This window comes from Balearica regulorum, chromosome 5 (assembly GCF_011004875.1).
Source record: "Balearica regulorum gibbericeps isolate bBalReg1 chromosome 5, bBalReg1.pri, whole genome shotgun sequence".
NCBI classification, from domain to species: Eukaryota; Metazoa; Chordata; class Aves; order Gruiformes; family Gruidae; genus Balearica; species Balearica regulorum.
The window spans coordinates 18,533,247-18,548,242 of record NC_046188.1 but is presented as its reverse complement, the minus strand read 5'-3'; the positions used below and the strand labels follow the sequence as shown (position 1 = coordinate 18,548,242).

The window sequence follows — 14,996 nt, the reverse complement described above, 5'->3', positions numbered from 1 at the left end:
ACTCCCCGTGTCTCCGTTAGATCACCCCGCTGGGTAACACTGGGATTCCCACTAAAGAAAGCAAGAGTATCCCAGGCCTCGGGCTTCAGATCAGCGTTCGGATGGATCCCAGTATTACACGGGAATGGCCATAAATTGGTGGATGTGCTATTATAAGGCATGCAATTTATTTCTGATCCTCAAAGCTGTAGTCCAAGGAAGGAGAACTCCTGGCTGCTAGGCTGGACCTGGCCCACGTGACCTGACACTTGTTTACACGACAGTAGGACTATTCCTCTCTGAGATTCCTGAGGGGATGTACCAGGAGAGTACAAATAGTTAAATTAACCCTCTATTGTGTGAGTCATGTAGCCTAAGCGTTTCTGAACTGGGAAAGAAGGAAGTTTTGCAAGGAGACCATCTGTTGTAGTGGGAAGGAGAAACAGGTATGCTTTGGAGCATAACAGCTCCTGCTCGGGTGTGGAGAGAAAAAGAAGAGTGGTTAATAATTTCTCAGCACTTCAGAGGGATGGACTGCTATACTTTAACTTCTTGAAGCCTTGTGATCTCCTGTTGTGTGAACAGGTTTCATTAAATAAAATTTTAAAGCTATTACTGCAGTACTTACAACAGAGGACGGGTGTGTTAATTAACAGAGTCAAAACAAAAATATCTTTGAAAAATATATAATCCCCTTCCGAGAAGAAAGAATACAAATGCAAGACTGCTTTCCTACTTTTCACAACTTGGATGCAACTCGTTTGCAGGAGTACGCCTCTCCAGACTCCTGAAATGAAGCAACAGTTGCGAGGGGCCGACGGAGGTGTTGCCAGTAGTGAGATGGCTGAAAGGGAGGGCGCGTCATGGGGCACAGTTACAAACCGCAAACTTCTTACCCGGGAAATCTTCCTGGGCATGCTGTTAGGTGCCACACGCTCACCCGTTGTTCAAGGGTACTGCGGGTGTCACAGAAAACATTTGGCCGCCTGCAGTAGCGTAGCTGCGGCAGCAGGACGGGAGCGCGGATGGGGACTGGGCTGAGGACGCCGCCGCCTTGGCCGCGGGGGCCGGGCGGCCTCTGCCGGTGGCGGCCGGTAGCGCAGGCGGCGCGGCCGGGCCGGGCCCGGCCCGGGTGTCGGGGCAGAGGCTGGGGGCGGCTGCGTTTTCGGCTCTGGTGCTGAAAGCAGAACACCACTAGAAAATAGCATTTTTCTCGTTTTGAAGAACGATGCCACTGATGTAGCATGTAAAATATCGGTAAACTCCTTCAGCACGTGTGACAAGGGGGCATCGAAGCGCTGCGAGGGTCTGCAGCCCTCAGCTGAAGCGCCGAAAGACCGGGATAAACGCTGAGAAGTGCTCACCGCGAGTCTTTTAAAGTCCCCGACTGCTCTCTTGAGCCGCCAAGTTCAAGCTGGCCCCCAGGAGCAGTCAGTGCGAGTCGGCGGAAGCCTGCTGCCCTGCAGAGGCAGGAGAGCGGGCTGGCCCCGGCCTCCTGCCAGCTCCGACCTCGGGCTCACGGTGCAGGCCGCCGGGAGGTCAGGCCTGTGCAAAACACGGACCCTGGCTATCAGACCCCCAAACCGAGTCTGCCGGGTTTTTTCTCCTCAGTAATTCTGTGTCATACCTGTCAGCCCCACCTAGGTGTTTGCTGCTTCCTCTATGTTCCCTCCACACCATGACTTAGCATTTATAATATGAACACTTTTATACACCTGCCTTGTGTTTCACCAAAGATGGAGCTTGTAAAACCTCATCCACCTACTACAGGTCAGGTCAAGTTCTCATTTCTGGTGGTACCTGAAGCTGCTGCCTTCACACAGCATACAAAATAAAATAAATGCCTGTGAATATGCCCAAGAAGATAAAACAAATGCCTGTGAATATATCCAGGAAAGTTCAGATCCATGCAATTGCATTTGGAAATCATACTTCTTACAGTAAAGAAATGACGAAAAATTGCAGTACTGAATTTTAATGTGATTTGCAACAACTTTTTTTTCATACCATTTGCACACGGTCAGCTTTCAACTAAAAACATAATCATCAAAGAAGCAAGAAACACCAGAACCACGATTTAAAACGCATACAAAGGTACAAGCAGCTAAAGACACCAGGATGTTTAATGCCTCCCTTATCATTTCTAAAGCACTCTTCACAGCCACAAAGCACTCGACTCTCAGCAACAGAGACCACAGAAGGAAATTTCTAAGCTCAAGCATTTCCAAATGTTCCTTCAGGCTGACTGTAAATGGCATGATTCACCTCCCTCAGACTGTCCCCTAGCAACGATTACAACCATCAACAAAGCTCCACCATTCATCTGCTGTCTGAAGTGTAAGTTGCTGAGGGATGGGAAGAACAGAATTCACGAGGTTACAATACAAGAGTTAAACTCATGGTAATCAGGAAAGGGCTTTTTCTCCTCCTTTGCTTGGGACTGTCGTTAAGCAGCTTTCTTGTAAATATGACTCTACTGTTCATCAACCAACTTCTCAGCTATGAGGCAAGTTTACTTTAAATAGACTCTGGAGCTGTAAACAATGGGTGCCAGGAAGAAAAGAAGGTGGCCAGAAGATAGCTTTGCTCCTCGCAATACCCGATTCTGAAAAGCTGTTTTCAATATTGTTCATTTTGTTAGGACAAAGGTGGTAAAGAAACCGCGTTAGAGAAATTTGAATGAAAATAGAAAGAAACAAAATGATATGTGCTACCAAAACACAAACAAAACCCCAAAAGTATTTGCTTATGTGCCTTATGTGCCAGTCTGAATGCTGGGGGGGGGGGGGGGGGGGGTGATGGTGATTTACAGTCTCTGTAGCTGTTATCTGAAAGAAAACATTCAGAGAGGAACTCCCAGAAAACCTAGCTTTAACCTTTGATACAGGGTGGGATGTTAATTCAGCGCTGAAATTTAAGCTATCTGATGAGAGTAACATAATGCAGAATCTAAAATACAAGGAGAGTCTGGGCAGAATATCTCATAAACATCTCGGTCCATGGAAAATAAAGACACGAGGCAAACAATAAAGTTAATACGGAGCAAAAGATATGGGGAGAAGATGAAGGGGCAGCAGTGGTTTATGGCTCTTTGCATGAACTTGAAAGCAAGGGAGGAGTACTCGCATCCCAGGCAAACACAGGAACCATGGCATAACCTCCTTGACTTGAACCCTTCAGAGAAGCAACGAGAGCCACAGCAGCAGAGGAATGCTCATGACTCTGAAAGAAAAGATAGCAAATTCATTTAAATTAGACTCATAAGCTAAAGAGGTGCTAGGAACAAAGGCTGGTCATGGTGATCTAAAGCGGTGAGCTCGGGTGGAGTGTGGGAATTACATGTCCAGCAAATTGGGAAAGATGTCATTTGAAGCAGCAGCAGAGAGGGGAAGGTGTCTTGTAGCTTTAAATCTCATGGGCTTGGCTCACTCTTACAAGTGAGATTATTTTTCAATTACAGATGCTTGAGAGAATTGTTATTTGCATTATAACAGCAGTGTTTCACAGATGTTGTAGTAACTGTAAACTCACCGTAGAGCATAAAAGGACTCTACTTTGGTGACGCTACTGTACAAAAGCCATTCTCTTCCTTGGCTATACACACCTCCTGCCTGTCCTTGTATCCTGAAGACAGACCTGTAAGCAGATTATCTATCAACATAACTCAGTTCTCTCACTATTTGATGTAGTAGTAGCTGGGGTGTCCAAAAACCACAGATGATCAGACACATGTGGTGATTGTATTCACTACACTGTACACACTGTCGTATCTGATCTACATCAGCCACCTAGCCATACTTTGCTAATGTTTTACAAAGGCCAGTAGGAGACTGCAAGCTGCCAGACACATTTTGATATTAGCAGCACCCTAAAACAGCCATAGCATATTGTTACTGCATTAGAGGAAGCCTGGATGCTCAGTGAGAAAGGGCTAAAACCAACCAGTTATTATGAGGTGGACTATGTTGTGATATGGTAGACTACCTTTCAGATGTCTGGATAATGACTAGAAATAGATGAGGTGGTGATGTGAATGGTTTAGATATCGACATCACACATCTAGCTTGCAAAGTTTCTCTAATTGCCAGGTATGGCTCTGGAGAAGGAGGGGCAAGCTGAAGCTTGCTTTTACATTTGAGGCAGGTAACTGTAAGGACTCCCCAAAGATGGCAGTGAACTACAAACTCCCGTCTTGTGGAGTGAGGTGCTTTGCTGCTCTGGTGAGCAGTTTTGTGCCCGCAGTTATAACATGCTGAATGTGGCATCTCCCATCTTGGGTGTCTTGGTCCACCTCAAAAGGCAGAAGACCAATACAGTTATTAGCTGTCAAAAATAAAGATACTCGCCCAGTGACTTGGGTAGAACTTGACCCAAGTTGTGCTCAGGGATGAGTGGCTGAAATGCGTTCCCCATAAAGCCGAGCCATCAGGCACTTCATCTGGCACCCAGTGCTGCCAGGTTATGAGGTAGGCACGTGTTTTTCCCTGGGGTTACAATCGTGCATCCTTACATTAGCAACAGGCTGCAAAAGACAGCTCATAGCTCCAAACAAACTATACAACTACCACAGCCATTTCCTTCAGGTATCACATCACATATGATGTAGCTACAGTCACACATTTCTCAGCTAAAGAGTTGTCAAGATAGATTTGCATACAAACATGCCATGCAAATGTAGCTCTTCCTTACTACAAAATTAACGTGAATTAGACACCATTCAACTGGGAAAATTAAACATACTAAAAGTGTGGAATTCAGATCCTAGAGGCTTGAGTCTACCTTAGGTCACTGGTGTCACGCACTTCACTCTACAGGGAGGTCTTTTGAATGTCCAGATATAGAAAGTTCATCTTATTCACCCAAGCAAGCAAGAGGAAAGTCCGAAGGTCAGCTAGTTGCATACTCGAGAGGTTCCACCTGTTGTCCTGTCCTGTTCAGAACAATGAACAGTGAGGACTGGTTATTCTCACTCTGCTGTGCAGACATCTGTATGGCCCTGATGGACAACTGTATCAAAAAATAAATCCCACAACACAACTGGTCTAACAAAATGCATGCATCTTCATATTGGTTCGAAAGGAACACATGCTCTAAAGATGAAATACCGCCTATATATTCTGATAAAGATATTGCTAGCTATACAAATACTAAAAAAAATTTGAAAGGTGCTTTATAAAGAGCACAGACATAAAAAACTTCTGCAGACAGACAAACACACATTACTCTATTACTAGCTTTGGCACGTAGTTCTCCTGCCCATGAAAACCAAACATGTACATTCCCCTTATTTCTTGCTGCAGGTAATCTAGACCTTGAAGAGATAGAAAATTTATTTCCATTTTGAGGCTAAACTCAAACATACTAAAAGCTGTGCTCTGTGGTTGGGTTTAACCAGCGGTTATTTCTTCAGTAAGAATTGGAGCTTCCAGCTCTCCTGGCTAATCTACAAAATCCTGACTGATGGCAGCAGATGAAGTCACTTCTCGTTTGGGGGAATCATGGAGGTGGGGGAGCCATGGCGAGGAAACAAGCTTTTTTTCAGGATAAGATGATCTAACTTAAGACCATTTTCAGACATGTAAAAGTGGCAGCAGATTGGAAACAGAGGGGTTTTTGAAGTGTCTCCCAACTGTTCACTGTTGTTAGCATAGACTCCTGTGAATCAGATCATCAGGAGCTGCTTCCAGGTACCTCCACATCCTTCATCGCAACGTTGATCAGATCTTGCGGAATGGCGAGATTAACAAATTGCACATCCCTGATCATAGCTTCCGTCGGGGATCCTTGACCGCTCAACACCCATTCAGTGACAGAGTGAAGGTACAGTTGTACCGTCTCTGGCCTCACCAGCAAAAGCTTGTACTGCACTCTCCAACCCAACAGCATCAGCCTCCCATCTGAGCACCACAGCTGTCAAACGGCCACTTCTCATCAGCGGGTTTAAAAGAAACCTGAGGTGAGCGCACTTTAAAATTAAATTTCCAAGATTTCAGCCACTAAAGCGTACATCTGAAGCACAAAAGACTAGCCTTGTCTGAAAACATGAGCATAATGTAAGGGCTCTGGTGTGCACATACTTCCAGAAGCAATACTAACCAACACACGACTACTGAATGCTTCTGAACCCTTTTAGGTGGGCAGCCCACACACAGTATCTTTACGCATGTAATTTAAAGTTGCTTACAAGTGGAGTATCAAAATCAATGTTATTCAGCCCAAATCATCCCCAGTCTATATTACAGATGCACATTTTGTAGGCATAAATCCACCCTATACTGAATAATTTCCAGGTCTCAACCCAAACCACAAACAGTTGTTCACATGGAGCCATCGCAGAGAAGTTCCGAGACAGACAGATGCCTTTCACCTCCGGGAGGTGCAACAGTGCACAGCGAGGCTACCAGCATGGGTCTGAAATCTCTGAAAGTCAGTAGCTATTTCAATCATTTCCTAGTAGCATTCTACCTTTTTTTTTTTTTTTTAAATATTATCTACTGGCTTATATATTATTTTTGCATTGTTCATAAATGTAATTGGCATACAGAAGACAACATCTTCCCCCTCCCTAAGATTGCCTTTTTTCCAGCAGTCCGCAGGGTTTCATTTCAGCTTTGAAGTTTTATTAATTTCAATTTATATAAAAACCCCACAAGATTTACAGGCTCCAATGAATGTGACTGCAACTAGAGCAACGTTAAATTGAGATACAAACTCGCCAGATAGCCAGCCTCCTATGGAAACATAGTCAGTTACACCTCCCTTGCATGAGTAACAGTCTGAAATTGTGGCTGTGGTTGAAGGCAGGCATTACGAATCCTTCCACAGGTTTTGCTGTACCTGCAGCATGCCCACATGCGCTGCCTCCTTTCTGGACTGAACTATAACCGCATATACCTTCATTTCTTCTGCACTCCAGAAAGAGAAAGCAGCATGAGCAGGTAGAGAACATGCACAGGGACAACTTATCTTGAAAAACTTCAGTTGTTGGCAACTTCTCTTCTTTGAGTGCTTGCCCACTTCTACACTTACGCTGCAGGTGAGCCCAAGCAGTAACCCACCCGGTCTCTACTTTCACAACTTCCCTGGAATGAATCTTAATATCCTCAAGGCAGAGGAGCTGCAGTACTGCTGCACAGACAGCATTGCTCCAGGATACCTCCGCAGCTGTAGAACGGTTGATAAAGGCAAGGCTGAACTTCTGTGGCCACTCTACGGATGCTAGGGAACCTGATTTAGCAAGGCACCCAATGCAACTTGTGCTCTAAGGCAGCTAATTCCTTAATGGAGCCACAGCAGCAATATGAGAGTGATTAATTAACTGATAACAGTCTGTTTCTGAAATTTGCAGAGATGTAGAAACACAGCCAAAACCCATCTGAACAGGTTCATCCTTGGCATGTTAAAAGGAGTGGGCCTACTTGATTCCATGAGAACATGCTGTCTCCCCTGGGTAGGCTATGAGAGATGGATGAACAGTCTGATACACCAGCTTTCAGATCCTTCTGCCCTCATGACGTAGGAGATCTGTTTTTCAGTGATGTGCACTTTCACCTGACTGCAACCGTCCTTCTGTGTACAGTGGAAGAAATATACCAGATTACCTGGAATTACTTTCATTAGTGTAAGGGTGTGCTTCCTCAGAGGATCAGATACTCTGTGTACTTTTGCCTGGTATCCCTGGCGAACCCAGGCTCAAAGCTAGGAAGGGTACATCAGAGTAACCACCATCGAGTCTTTCAACCACTGAAGGAATATAGGGGCCCCTACGGATGATTCAAGCACGTTGTATCTTGCCTGTACTACACTTAAGAGTTTACCCTGTAAACTGTACTTAAGGATACAGTTAAAATGCAATTAAAGATGACCGTGCCATGTTTAAAACAATATACACACAGCTGTCTTGGGATGCAGACAAATGGTATTAAAACGAAGAATAAAAAACCCCCATCACCCAGAGAAAGATCTAGAATGGAACACTGTTTTGCAACATAATTTTTTCCACCTCTTAACTCATACCCACTTCTTTTTTTATACTCATCACTTCTCACAATCCCACTATATCATTTTTTTTCTGAAATATATTTCAAGATTTCCATGAATACAACAGTGCAAGTCAGTGGGCAAGAGCATACCCACCACTGTCCCCAACTCACCTACTTCCTGACTACTTCCAGCTTCCACGAATATATCATCTAAGCACAGACATGTCCTGTCAGGCCACAAGCATTAGATAATTTGGAAGACAACTAACCATCTAACTAAAAGTTAGACAGCATTATAAGACATACAGCTTACTATTTTACCAGTCCTATAGAGCTTCATAAAAATATAAAAGTTCAAAAATATTCCTATTTCCATTGTTATTTTGACCAAACCCAGTAACTTAAGGATAGTGTTTCTGCTGTTAAACACAATGCTTCAAGTGCTGAAAGTCCAAAATCCAAGATTCCTACAAGTATTCTGAAAGTTTAGAAGATTGTAGCATCAAACATCACAAGATCAAGCACTCAATAGCTGAAGGAACACAAAACACATTAACAAAAAATGTTCCTTCAACCAAATCTGAAGAATGGCTTCCTGAGATAGAGCCTGGAGGACTTGAAGATGACTATATAGATAAATTCTGAGAGCTTTATGCTGAAGGAAAGTTTGACAGATTGGGAAGGATTTAAATTCAGGCTAATTAAGAAAACCTGCAAAATTACAGATTTCCTTGTCACAATGTCTGCTCTGACACCAAAGTTGCAAAAATCAGGTTTCAGACAGGTTGTTGAGACAGCATGGAGACTTTCACACTGTTGCAGCAGCAGATGGTATCTAATCTTGTAGTGACCAAGTGCTCAACTCTTGCCCTCTCTGTAAAATTTAACACCAAGAACTGTCCTGTCACAGACATTTCAAACACCTTGTAAAAACTCAGCCTTGGAAAGTGATTTCAAATGAACTTATTGAGGAAATACGGCTATTTTTCCCTAATGAACACTCTTACTTAAATATGAAATTACTAATATGTATTAATAAAGTCCAAGCACAAAAGCTTTGACTCTTGCAGTCAGCACAGAACCTGTCATGCAACGCACAATTTTTAGAAAGTGCTAATCTACACTTGGGTGTGCTCACATATGATCCAGCCTCAGATTTTCATTTCTCTTATTTCTATTTGTATGTGATACATTAACAACATCACAATTGTTGCAACATTGGTGCAAAAGGAAATCAACTCTTGAAAATATATGTAAGAAACGGGCTCTTGTTTGCAAAGGAACTGAATAAACTCCCCTTCACAGGAAGCACTGCTGTGCAATCAAAGCCATCTTCTGTAAAAGCAGTAAGGAAGCAGGATATAGCATTTAGTTTCAGATTAATAACTAATATTATTTAGTTTTTTGGAAAAAGGGGAAAGAATGTAGTCATTGAGTTAGACTCAAAGTTTAATTGCTGTTTTTCAATTGAGTATTAGAATAAATTTCAAAAGATGGTATCCTTGTAAAGAGTTTATTCTACAACCATCTTTGATTCACTAAAACTGGTATTCCAAAGGGAATCACAGGTTTTAAAAAAATACCACTAATGCCATTTTCCTTCAGCTTTAATTATTTCTTTTTTATTTTTGTAAGTCAAATGAGTCAATATATTGGTATTCCTAAATCATCCATCTTGCATTTTGATGAGTTAGTCTACCATCATTGTTCTGAGTTACGAAATTTCAAAGTCTCTTTGGAATACTAATTTCATATTTATAGGTTTCAATTGTTTTATTCCATCCTATTTCCCTGAATTTTTCTTGACAGTTGCTGATGTAAAATTTAATATAAAATATTTAGTCACAAAATAGTATTGCTTTTATGCACATTGTGGTAAGATTTTTTTTTTCCAATAAAAACTATACCATCTTCCATAAAATCCTGAACATATTAAGAACTGTGATGCAGAACAAAATTACACAGGGTGAAACAGGTACCAGCACAACAGTGAGATTATATTACATCAAAAAATTTTAATGGTCCCAAATATATACTCAACAACTAAGCATACACTCAGGGGGGCAAAAAAAAAATTATGACACAAAAGTGACCACATCTAGAATTCCACTCAATCTTTAATCAAGAAGGGACAAACAAATCCCCCACCTCCAAAAAAAAAAAAATCTGCAGTTTAAAGGGCAAAGGGAACAGATTAAAAAAAAAAAAAGAAAAAAGAGGAAACTTTATATTCGGCCTTCCTCCGTAGAGGTTTTTAAAACCTGTTGTAGCTCGACTAAAATGTTCAGAATGTACGATTTCAAAGGCAGGTCTCTTTTATACAAAGAAACTGCTGGCATTCTTAACTAGTGAAGAACTATGGCGAAAACCGCCTTTTCTTCAGAAGTCTTATACATGGTCCAAGAAAGCATATTCTGATTGTAGCAACTGACCAGCCAATCCAGAGTTCCACTAACAAAACTCCTGCCCTGTTGGCTTGTTTTTGTTTTGTGTTTTTTTTTTTTGTTGTTTTCCATTTCCTTCCCTGAGAAAAGGGCAATGTGTGGTCCAAGCTGGAGAGCTCAAAGGCGTTAAGTCTTTCCCCTAAACGAAGTATTTCCCCTTCTTCTGCTCCTTTGAATTGGCACTTGATTGGCAGAAATCCGTCTGTATAGGTGGATCTGTGTCACACACAGTAATTCACAAAAGATTGCTGCTTTGCTGTGGGGTTTGTTTTGTTTTTGGAAAAAATATCCTTCCCCCTACTCGAAATGTTCTTCAGCAGTTGCCATTATGATGACTCAAGCTTTGCTTTCTTTGACAAAGGTAAAGTTTCCTCTTTATCTTCATCTTCATCATCTTCTTCATCGTCATCAGGATAATCTACAAGCCCAACGAGGCCTCCCTACAAAGACAGACATAATTACTATAATTAAGAAAATGTTTGCACATTGATACTTCACGTTTGTATTGGAAAATGATGTTTGCACAGAATATTGCCATAAGCATACTGATTTATGAAGTTTTGAATAAAATGAAGCAGAACAAAAATAAATCCTTCAGTAGGAATGAAAATGACATTGTGTGGAAAATGTTTAAATTAATAAATCTAAATGGAGTTTTACCTATCCAACTGGATAGAAAATACTTCCAGTTGAAATTTAAGAAAATCCAAAAATCTACTTTGTTTTGCTAAGTGTCACTGCAGCTCTAAGATGCAAATTTTTTTTTACCAAGCATAGCTGCAGCAACGAGCAATCTGGAAGCACTTCAGAAACAAATACAGAATATCCTTCAATTTGAATTTTTTAGTTACGATACTTTTAGAACACAGTCTGTCTTCGCAAAAGCTAGTTTAAATGTGTAGTAACTTGAAGAATTTTTTGAATAATATAACCGAGGTGTACAGGTTACAAAATTTAAACAACTTGGCAGCTGAAAATGAAAGCGTATCTAGTAATATTAAAAGCTCCCTTGTATTGCAATTAACCACAGATTTTAAGATTAAGCAGCTCTGGACCTATAAAGAAGCAGCATGAACTTCTAAAACCCCCTCTAACTACACTACGTTGCAATTTCTGAAGCTTAACCAGCGTTTGACTACACTGACAGTTACTGGTACTTTAGGATCGTATTACTTATTCAGGTGTCTAACGACAGACATCCAAACCAGATAATTTCAACCAACTGTACCAAAATACAACTCAATAAACAATTACACACATTCTGTACAGTCACATTCAACATAACACCGAGTATATTATACCTAAAATAACAGGATCAGATAATTAATAAAAAAAACAATTTCAACACTTTCTAGTTTGCAACTGTGCCACGTTTATAAACAGTGGACAGTTTATTGAAAGAAGGTAGCTTATGCCTAAATCCAGGAATGGTTTTTCAGTGCACTGCATATTTAGTGTAACCTGACCATTTTTCTTTTGCCACCATGATTTGAAATTTTGGAGCCAATACTGTATGCCATATGCCCCATATGTAAAGACTTCATTTCAGATTCAAGGAATTATACTGTCTGGAAGAGAATGATCCTCCACCAGAAATACAGAATAGACTGTACTAAATTCCAAGCCAACTCTCTCTCTTCTAAAAAGCACTTGAATAACTACTGTATTTTTTCCATAAATGAAATAAAGCTGCTTCCTCTTCCTCCACAGAAGGATTTAGAGGAAGTGTCACTAAGTTATTCCATCAGCCAAACTCTTCTCATTCATTCAGGTGTTTCCAACAGAAGGCAATCCAAACAGAAACTCTTAGGCCATGTTCTACTATAAGAAAGAAAAAACCTAAAACCTCATTTGCCTTTACTAGAAGTTAGGTGAACAAGCAGTATGGTGGCATTACAAAGTAAGGATGAATCAGAGTTATTCCAAAGTTACCTGAGAACTGACATACATAGCTGACTTTTCAGAAATGGGAATACTTGTTACGAAAGTAAACTCTCATTATCTGAACGACGCTGTACCAACACTACCTTATCTGTCCCCCAGTGCTGAGAAAACACCAGTAACTCTCTTTCCTTGTCTTTGTTTAAATGGAGTTTTAGCCAAAAATCTTATAAAATCCAACAGCGTCCTAAAATGTATTTAAAAATGCTGGGTTTGGATATTCACTGCAAGTTACACTGACTTTTTTAAATAGGGTTTCTTCTTCTACTTCAGTATGTTCCAACCCAAAACTACATACTATTTTAAAAGGTAAAAAAGTCATGCTAGGATATTAAAAATTGTTTGTGCTTTGGCTTAGAGCAACAACCCCTCCATTATACCACTTACTTCTTTCACATGTGCCAGTTACACCATTCTGAACAATACTAAAAATGGTAATAGTAGAAATTGTCAATGGGGGTGGTGGGACATCATGGAGCCTGGTAAAATTTGGCAATGTTTCCAAAGTATTTCTGTATTCCTACCTGCCAACTATCCCCGTGAAATTTGACAAGAGTAAAGTGTTTGTACTTCACACTAAAGATTGCTGCAAACAGCAGCTAGTTGTATGCTTCATACTTTAAGAGTCTGGGCATTAAAACAGCTTTTATTTCTTCTTTTTCTATATGTCAGATGTCCTTAAAAATGCTAAAGGCCAGACAAACCAGACAGTCCATTACTGCTTAACATGTCAGAATTCACACAAACTTGAGAGAGATGCCAAATCAAACTCCTAGTCCGTAACAATGAAGTCAACCTCTGTCCATTCAATACTACCTTAGTTGTAATAGCTGCCATCTGAGATGTGCTTTTAGAAACTGATCCTGGAGAGCCAGGGGACCCTGGGGATCCAGGAGACCCTGGGGATCCGGGCAGATTACTTGCAGATGACTGGCTGGTAAGGTTAGATTTTGTACCACTGGAAAAGGAAAGCTTGAAACTTGGGCTCTGACGACCTGAAAGGTTAGTTTTCAGAAGAACTTCCTTTTCTTCACTCTCTTTTACTGGAGAGAAAAAAAAATAAGCAAACAAAAAAAGGCAAAAGTAAAGCAATATTATTGAGCAAAACATTTAATTACAAATCACTTTACCATCTGGCTTAATACTTTACACGTAACTTGGTAAAGTGAGTCATCAGAGACTTTTTTTTTTTTCCCATACTACCATACCACCTACCAGCTGTTGTCATTGGCCAGGAATGAACACTTTTATTCTACCAATGATATCACCTGAACACTTACATTGAAAATTTTGAATTATAACCCTGAATAAAACACAGGAAAACTCGAGTATCAGCTAAGATTGTCATTCCAATGCTTTAAGATATCAACAACAATATTTTCTATCACTCTGCTTTTAAAGACAACGAAACTTGTTTTGAAGGGGTGGTCCACCAACCTGGTGTCACAATTTCAAAATCTAAGAACTTCAGAATAAGTATATGCAAATCCTTCACTGCAGTAGGACTAAAGAATACAACTTATGGCTTCTTGCATAAGCCACACGGCATTCTTCTCATCACTTACATTTTTTCCTTTCCATGAATTTACTGATAGGGTCCATAATATCTTCATCATTTTTAGTTTTGTCAGAAGGGGGCACCACTGCCTCTCCATCTTCCATATCATCTTCATCAGTATTAAACCACATTTCCTCCTCATCCTCCAGGGTTCTTGCATCCCTTCTGTATCTATGGTTTCTCAAAATGGAGCGCATGCTACAGAACAGTAAGTTTTAAAACTTTTGATTAAAAAACCAACTCATATTAATAATAAAATTTCTACTCAACATTTACAGTGACAGCTTACAAATACTGTAGAGCAATAAAAATACCAGCAAATTATTCTATAATGTGAATCTTTGTATTTTCAACGCAAATATCATTAAAAACTTCTCTTTATAAAGAATCAAATAAAGTACAACTCTGCTAATAGCACATTCAGTCTACTCTGTCCAAAATTCTGTAGCTTATGAACAGCACTATTAAAAGTAATTTTAATAAATGTCACTCTAGTGTTGCATTCAGGCTTGGTTTAACAGTTTGCACTGGTAAATAAAAAGTTGCAAACCAAAGAGTTTAGAACTATAGACTTTTTTTCCTGAAAATACTTTACAACTCATCAGTATTTGGGGTCAAATGTGTTAAAGAAAAAAAACCCCACAACACCCACAACCCAAAATCTAAATTTAATATGACTCCAGTTTAAAATAGATACATTAAAAAGACAGCTATCTCTTCCTGCCACATCCACCTGTGACAATTTTTGGTCACTATCAGTATTTTTCATTCTTCAGAGCCTTGGATACCAAGTGCTACTTCTCCCTCCCTATTTGATCTATTATTAGTGTTGGTCTATCTCAGCTCCACTTTCTTCCTTTCTCACAGCAGCAGTATTATGGCCTTGGAGGAGAGGGACACTGATGGGCACCCAGAAGAATAGGGTAAGGAGAAATGGAAGAAAGGTTGAAAACACTCTTTTCATTGCTAGATGATGGTTCTAACAGTCAACTTTCAACAAAAGTGTGAAACCCTCAATAAATTTTGTGTAGCACTTCTTCAAAATTTACTGGCCACAATGTAAGTCTGAAATTTAATGTTTTTCATAACGTC

General features: G+C 40.4%; 1 protein-coding gene across 2 annotated transcripts in view; it reads right to left on the bottom strand.

Moving 5' to 3' along the window:
* Positions 1 to 9,956: 9,956 nt before the first annotated feature.
* PPP4R3A (protein phosphatase 4 regulatory subunit 3A) overlaps positions 9,957 to 14,996 on the bottom strand; it is a 44,383-nt gene continuing 39,343 nt past the window's right edge. For both annotated transcript variants that reach the window (XM_010313618.2, XM_075753688.1), the window contains 3 exons: positions 13,912 to 14,102; positions 13,163 to 13,389; positions 9,957 to 10,845 (listed from right to left, as the gene is read on the bottom strand). In XM_010313618.2, coding sequence (XP_010311920.1) covers positions 10,732 to 10,845; positions 13,163 to 13,389; positions 13,912 to 14,102 — 532 coding nt within the window. In that variant the 3' untranslated portion in view covers positions 9,957 to 10,731. The remainder of the gene's footprint in view (positions 10,846 to 13,162; positions 13,390 to 13,911; positions 14,103 to 14,996) is intronic.